Source organism: Sodiomyces alcalophilus (assembly GCF_042370955.1).
Source record: "Sodiomyces alcalophilus JCM 7366 unplaced genomic scaffold ACRALscaffold_1, whole genome shotgun sequence".
Taxonomy (NCBI): domain Eukaryota; kingdom Fungi; phylum Ascomycota; class Sordariomycetes; order Glomerellales; family Plectosphaerellaceae; genus Sodiomyces; species Sodiomyces alcalophilus.
In genome coordinates this window covers 7,304,125-7,312,261 of record NW_027263532.1, presented here as the reverse complement: position 1 = coordinate 7,312,261, position 8,137 = coordinate 7,304,125, and the positions used below count along the sequence as shown (strand labels likewise).

At 40.6% G+C, this 8,137-nt stretch overlaps 1 protein-coding gene across 1 annotated transcript; it reads left to right on the top strand.

Annotated features, from left to right (window-relative positions):
- Positions 1 to 553: 553 nt before the first annotated feature.
- ACRALDRAFT_1066444 (uncharacterized protein) lies at positions 554 to 2,792 on the top strand (the record flags this gene model as incomplete). Its single annotated transcript, XM_071017350.1, has 7 exons — positions 554 to 593; positions 1,116 to 1,184; positions 1,632 to 1,665; positions 1,716 to 1,778; positions 2,219 to 2,323; positions 2,534 to 2,606; positions 2,781 to 2,792. Coding segments are annotated over 7 exons (396 nt in total), but the record flags the coding sequence as incomplete, so codon positions are not given.
- Positions 2,793 to 8,137: the final 5,345 nt, after the last annotated feature.

Sequence of the window (8,137 nt, the reverse complement as noted above, 5' to 3'; positions counted from 1 at the left end):
TTTGTTAAAGAAGTAGACACTAACGGTAGAAAATAATTTAATAACGCCTCTTTCTAACGGCTTTTTGCAGGTATAAAGCATAATATAAAGCCACCGTACGTTTATAAAGCTTAAGACTTTATTAAAAGAGTTATAAAAACTATAATAGAAAAGGTTTAAGCTCTTCTTTTCCACTTAGGGCTACCTAGATACCTTTAGGGTAAAGCTGTTCTCTTAGCTATTTATATATATAATAGATTACCTGATTTAGCTCTTAATTCTAAGAGTCCCTATAAGCTTTTATAAGGTTAGAAACCTATTATTAATAATATACGGGTTTAGCGTTTTATTATTTATTATAAAGATAACGACCCGAATATAACGAAATTATATATAAGGGCACTATAAGGTGCTTTAATAGGTTTTAACGACTATAACTATAAGGTTTATAACCTAGTAACTAGAAAGAATGGTTGGTTTAGAGATATTTATATCTTAGAAAATAAGTTTCTTTACTCTTTTTTATATAATTTATTAGTACTATACCCAGAAAGTAAATATATCTATATACAGTATAGTACGATATACGAAACCTCCTATAAGTCAAACACTTCGTAAGTCCCCCAGGGACCTCCCGAGTCCCCTAGGGACTTCCCGAGTCCTCCCGAGTCCCCTAAGGACTTCCTGAGTCCTCCAGGGTCCTCCCGAGTCCCCCAGGGACTTCCTGAGTCCTCTAGGGTCCTCCCGAGTCCCCCGGGACCCTAGGTAGACCCACGGACCCTTAGGTAGGCCCACGGACCTCTAGGTAGGCCCACGGACCTTTAGGTGGACCCATAGACCTTTAGGTGGACCCACGGACCTTTAGGACCTTCGGAGTAACCCAGGGACCTTTAGGACCTTCGGAGAAACCCACGGACCCTTACCTATACTTTCAGGGTCTGGATACTAAATCAGTAGCTTAAATGAGCTATAGGAAAGGGTTATATATACCAGGCTACCCGCCTCCCTCTTCCTTTCCTTTTTCTCTCTCTCTCTGTATCTTACTTTTATAGTCTTTATAGTCTTCTATAATTCAAACTGCCTCTTTTCCTCTAGATCTTCCTCTTCCGTTCTATCTCTTTATAACTATTATAAAGGTTATAAGCCCGGGAAAGCAAAGGAATTTCTAGATCCCCTCTTCCTTCTACCCTTAAAGTCCTTTTTAGGTAATTTCTACCCTAAAGTCCACCTCTAAAGCCCTTTTAGGCCACCTCTAAAGCCCTTTTTAGGCCGCTATTAACTAATTCCACCCCTAAAACCCTCTTTAGGCCGCCTGCTACGCACCACCATCCAACACCATACCAGCACTAAAGCCCGTATAGCGCCGAATTAGTGCCAGCACTATACTAGCACTAAAGCCCGTATAGCGCTAGATTAGTGCTAGCACTATACTAGCACTAAAGCCCGTATAGCGCTAGAATAGTACTAGCACTATACTAGCACTAAAGCCCGTATAGTGCTAGAATAATACTAGCACTAGCTAAGTCCTAGATAGACCGAGGTTTTCCCGTGGCTATATAGAGCGGGAACCTCGCCCTCTCCTTTAGAGAATCTATCCTATTTATATATTATTTACTATACCCTAAGGTTACCTAACTTAAATCCTCTTATAGGTCCTATAGTACTGGCTGGCCAGAGATATATACGGTTAGTGTATATTAAATAGTAATCACTAAAATAAGATTATTCGATCTTAGTAAGGTTCGCGTACCGACCCTATTAAATAACCGTGGAGACTATTCTAGTTACACGATCCTAGGGTAAGTAACTATCCGTTATTAATAAAGTGCCTCCCCTTAAATAGGACTAGGCGATAAGCAGCGACTATTAAGCCATAGCCTAATAGTACCGATAAGGAACTGCTTACCCACGCGCCCCTTACTACGTTCACTAGCCCTTTAGCGTAAAGCGTAGAGGTCTACGTACTAAACCCCTATTTAGTTAAATAGCTATATATAGCGCACTAAGCGGATATATAGCTAAAGCGGTACCGGTTAACCGTAATCCACTAAGTAAAGCGCCTTCCCTTTATTAGGACTAGGCGAGTAAGCGATAAGTATAAGAGTCCACGAGTATTAGTTATCCGACGGGCCTATATCTAAAATAACCTATCGAATACTAAATAGTATTATTATAGAACCCGCTTAATAATAACCGAAGCTCCTTACCCTATTCTCCTAGACTCTCCCCCTACGCTAAGGGATATAAAAGGCGTACGTCCCCTCGCTATAATAGCGAACGCCTATCTAGATATAGCTAAAAAGGTTTTTATACCCGAATATCGCCTACTCCTTTTTATAGCCGAGTAAGCAGGGAACCTCCCTAGTACTAGTAGAGCTAGTTAGGCTATAACCTCTAGAGGAAGAGTCTCTAAAGCTATCCTGCCTCTTTAGCTAACCTATCCTACTAAGTAGGTTACTTATCACGACTCTTTTATAAAGGTATTCTATAATTAGCTAAAAAAGGAGCCCGAATATATCGACCTTTATAAGTCTATAGTTATACCCTATAATAGCGTAGTAAAGGGAAAGGAGCTAGCCCCCTTTACCGCCGGCTATGATTCTCCGCTAATAGAACTAAACATTAAGGTTAAGGGATCGGAATCGCTTTTAATCCGCCCCGCTATAAGTATAGTTAAATAGCCGGTTAGAAGTTTCCCCGAAGATATAGCGGAAAGCCCTTCTCTAAAGTACGCTAAACCTTTTAAAGGAATACCCGACTATACCCTAACGCCTAATAACTATATACTATTCTCTGACTAGGAAAGTCTTTAAGCAGACACTATCAGCCACCGCGATAATTATATAAGCCCTACGCCCTCCGATATTATATACTACCCTTATAATAAAATAAAGGATATCGGATCCGGGAATAGTAGGAATCTGGAACGCTAATAGCACCGGGTAGACCCTCCGGGTAATAGTCCCCCTAAACGCGGCCCTCCCGGTATAGGCCCTCCTCTAGGAAACACGCCGGACGCTAACTACCCGGAACTATACCTATACGTACGATAATCGGATTTACTTACTATCCTTAGCCAGCGCGATAATCGGATATACCGGTTTAAGGCCGATAACCTAGGCTACTTTAAGCCTCCCTTATACTTTACTACTAACTAGGATCTTAAGACCGAAGGAACTAAACTAATTTATATAGACGTCTTCCGCTTTACTAATATAATAGACTAGTATACCGGCCTAAGTGCCTAGCACCGCGAGTCCCTTCCCCGCGGACTAGCCTGCTATTTATTAGGCGAGGTATCCGTATAGTTTATAAGCCTCGATAAGGGACGATATTTATACCTTACTATAATAGCCACTATTACCGAATAGAAGACCGCCTTATAGGAAAGGTTCCGATTACCTTAAGAGGAAGCCGAGTATAAGCTAAGATATAAGCGATATACCCTAAATAATATAGTTACCCGCCGCGATATCCGTGTCTTTATAGATAAGGGAATCCGATTAGTAAAGGCGGCTAATAAACCTAAAGGTAAGTATTTAGCTTTTATATAGGATCCCTTAGACGCTAATATAGTAAACACTATTCCTTACCCCGGACCGGAAACTATAATAACTAACTTTATAAATAGCCTAGCTAGTATAATACTAGGATAGTACCGGAATTATACTAACGGAGCCTAAAAGGTAGTTATTACCCGATAAACCCTACTAAGGATTGAACGGATATCGACTTTAAACTAATCTTCCTAGGTATATCCCCGGTACCCGGATTAACGCGGTGGCCCGGCTTTATGCCGCTCGCCGTAGCCCGAATAACGTTCCCTAGCGCCGGATCGTCGTCTACTATTCCCGGAATATCGCTCGCTAGGACTAGGACCAGGACCAGGACTAGGATAATTCCGCCGGAACGACCGCGCCCTACTAGCCCCAGGAATACTAAACCGCTAGATAAATAAACACGGCTAACGGCTCTTAGCTAATAATATATCCGATTAACTAGCGCGCGGTAACCGGAACTTTCGCCGGGAATAATCCAGGGATCTAGTAAATACTATAGTCGATAATAAGGTCTCCGATAAAGGATATAAGAATAATAAGGAACCAGAGGACCTATACTATTTCGAAGAGGAGTCTAATAGTTTCGAGGACCTCATAGATAATAAAGCCGAGACCGATAAAGGCAGTGATTAACTATACTAGGTCGCCAATAAACCCGGATTAATACCTAAGTACCGTAATCTCTACTAAGTACGACGATAATATACTAGGTATAAATAACTAATAAGATCTAATAATAAGGCCCTCCGCTATAAAAGGTTATATTCCTACTTATTCCTAATAAAGGAATAAGGCGGTTAGGACTCCCCGCTAATCGAAGGCGCCTTATAAGAAATAATAGACCTAGTAGCCGGCCTGTGCGGTTATATATATATAAGGGTCTAAGTCCGAGTAACCCTAGATAGCGCTCCTTTTAAAGCTTATATTAATTTAGGTGCCTCGTAATACGTTATAAGCTAGTACCTCCTCCCTTACCTCCCCGATATAGAAGTCGACGCGTCTAAGAGATCTACGCTCCGCGGTATAGGCACTTCGGATACTATTAGATAGGCTTTATTTACCCTGCTAGTACGAGGCATGGTGGATAACTAGCCCCGAGTCGGACGGCTATACGTAAAGGCTTAGGTGGTCCCTAAGCTAGAAGCCGGTCTGCTCCTCGGGCAGGAATTTAACTACCCGAATAAGGTCGATATCCTTAATTCGCGGGACGCTATCTAGATTAGGTCCTATAAAGGTCTTATCGTCCCGGCGCGTATCTTCGCTAAACGTTTACTAATTAGGCGCCGATTAAAAGCCGCTAAGAAGGTCACTATTCCGCCGTACTAGTATAGATTCGTCCTATTTAAGGAACGGAACGTAACCTTAGACTCTATAGAATTCTAACCGGATATTAAGGGTTTACTAAACTATATCCTTAGCGAAGGAATATCTATCCTAATCTATAACGCTAATAACCGGCCACTATTTATTTCCCGGGGTAGTAAGCTAGGGTATATAAATCCCTTTTATACTAACGGATATTTTAATATAGAGTAAGATAAACCCCGTGATATTCTAATAAAACGACTAGAGGCCGCTAAGAAGTCCCTGAGTCCGGAAGGATAAGGCGATATCTTTAGAGGGTATTTACCTATAAGCGGGAAGCTCGGAATCGCTAAGAGCCTAGATACCCTGACTAAAACGACTCTAGAAGGCGTGACTATCTACGATTATAAAGCCCGCTTTATATAACGCTTTACTAGGATTATCGGTAACTACCCTAAGGTTTAGACGGACTAAGGCGTTATCGATATAGATAAGAAGAACTATATAAGCGTTCCCCTAATTAATGGGTAGTATACCTAAAGGATTAGTTAGAAGCTATATCCGCTTAGCCGTAAGGACCGAACCTTTTTAGACTAGACCCTAGCTAGACTTTATAACTAGGACCGTATAGAATAGACGTTAATACTAACGCCCTTTAGTGCTCCGGTTTTTATTATATAGCGAGAGGTAAAAGGTAAACGTAAAGGCCGTATAATAGTAGACCTTTATGCCCTGAATAAGGTTATTATCCTAGATATATACCCGATACCGCTTTAGGACGAAGTTATTAAGCGACTCCGAGTAAAGAAGTTTATCTCCGTTATTAACGCCCGGGCTTTCTTCTACTAATTCCCGGTATACGAACCGCACCGCGAGCGGTTTACTATTATTTCTTAATAGGGATAGGAACGACTAAAGGTCGCCCTAATAGGCTTCCGTAATTCGCCCGCGCACGTTTAACGTTATATAGACTAGCTCCTTTACTTATATAAGGACTTTATCTCCGCCTTTATCGATAATATTATTATTATATCGGATACCGAGGACGACTATACTAAGCACTTAAATATAGTACTCTCTTTATTTAATAAAAAGAGGATTAGTATCTCTCCTAATAAGTCCTTTATCGGATATCCGTTAGTTTAACTACTAGGATTTAAGGTTAACGCCCTTAGACTATCGAATACTAAAGAACGTACCGAGGCTTTATAAAAGATTCGCCCTCCGACTTCTCTTTAGTCCTTAGAACGTTAGATCGGGATAATAGGGTGGCTTCGCTATCTTATTCCCCGATTCCCTTACCGAATCGCTCCCCTCTAGTAACGGAAAATAACCCTTCTCGTTAAGGCTTATTAAATCAGGAAAGATAAGGGATAGGCCTATAAGGCGTATACTAGACGTATAATATTTAAGGCTATTACTAAAGAGTTAGCTACGTTCTATAATATCACCGGCGCTTTTACCTCGGATACTTACCTATTCTACTATATCCTTACTAAGATCCTTTTTATCTAGCTAGACACCTTTAAAGAGCACGGGTTCTCTACTATACTCTTCTAGTTAGTCGATAAGACTAAATAGCTTACTAAGGGAACCTTTAAGAAGACCGACGTTTAACTAGTGCTTTATATTAGTAAGGGGCTTAACGCCGCTAAAGAAAAATACTAGCCTACGGAACTTAAGGTTACTTGCCTAGTATAGGCCGTTTATAAGACCCGTACTATTATTTAGTCCGCTTATCGTAACCCGATTATAGTCCTTATAGACCACGCTACTACCGTCGGTATTATAAAGTTAATAGTCTTATTTAGTATTAATAAAACCAGGCTAAATATAAAGCTTACCCTCTCCTCCGAGTTTCTTAGCTAATTATAGTTAGACTGCCGATATATCCCCGGTAAGACGAATATAGTAGCCGATACTTTATCTTAGCTACCCACTACTAACGGCCCCCTAGCTAAAAGCCTAGGCGAATTAGACCGGATTTAGGAAGACTAGGCTATATACTATATTAGCGAAATCTAAATAAAGGATAATATACGATAAAGGATTATTAAAGGAGACGTTAACGATTCAAAGTAGGCACCTATCCTTACCTAAACTACTAACTATAACTTATTAGTTAAGATCCTTTTCGAGGTATATAATAGTCTCCTATACTAGGTGGATTTAAATAGGAGAAGACGCCTTTATATCCCCTTCTCCCTATATAAGGAATTCCTTTAGGCCGCCCACGACGACTAGCATTATTTCGGAGCTAAACGGATATAGTACGATTTAGTTAGCCGCTTTATAATCCTATAACTCTATAAAGAGGTCGACTTATATATCGCTTAATATAAGATATATCGTACCCACTAAACGGATTAGCAGGCTCCCCTTAGCGAGATATAGCCTATCCTAACGCCCCCTATCCCTTTCTATACTATCGCTATAGACTTTATTATTAGGCTACCTAAAATGCCTTTTATAGGGACACTATAGTAGCGCGAAGGCTTCCTTTTATTCGATACCCTCCTAACCGTCACGGATAAGTTCTTAAAGGCCTCCCTGCTTATCCTTAGCTATAGCACCTATACCGCGGATAACTAGGCGTCCATGCTCTTTTAAGCCCTTTAGATAGGTAACTAGGGTATCCCCCGCGCTATTATCTCGGATCGTGATCCTAAGTTCTTATTAGACTTCTAGATAACTCTATAAAAGGTAGCCGGAACTAAGCTAAAGTTCTTAACGGCCTAGTATCCTTAAACCGATAATATTTCCGAGAGGAAAAACTAAACCGTTAAGATTAGGATACGTATATACTTAGCGGATAACCTAAACGCCCTATAGCCGAAGGTAATTATACCTTTATAGTTTAACCTAAATAACGCATTTAATAAGACGCTCGGCTATATACTAAATAAGATACTATACGGTACTAAAACAAATAGTCCGCTTAACTTAATCGGTAATATTAATCCTAAATTTATATATAAGATATTCTAGAAGGACGCGAAACTTATTATTATAATAGCTTAGATATATATAAAGCGCCTATACGATAAGAAATAACGTAATATTCGGTTCTAGCCCGGCGACCGCGTATATATCCGCCTTAGCCGCGGATACTCGCTCCTAGGTAAGGCTAGCCCTAAGCTCGGCGCTTAACGGATAGGCCCCTTTAAGGTCCTTAAGTAAGTATCGCCGCTAGTATACCGATTAGATCTGCCTAAGACTCTTAACGTGTATCCCGTTATTAGTATCACTTAACTCTAAATAGTTAGATTCGCGGAGATACCCGAGACTAGGGG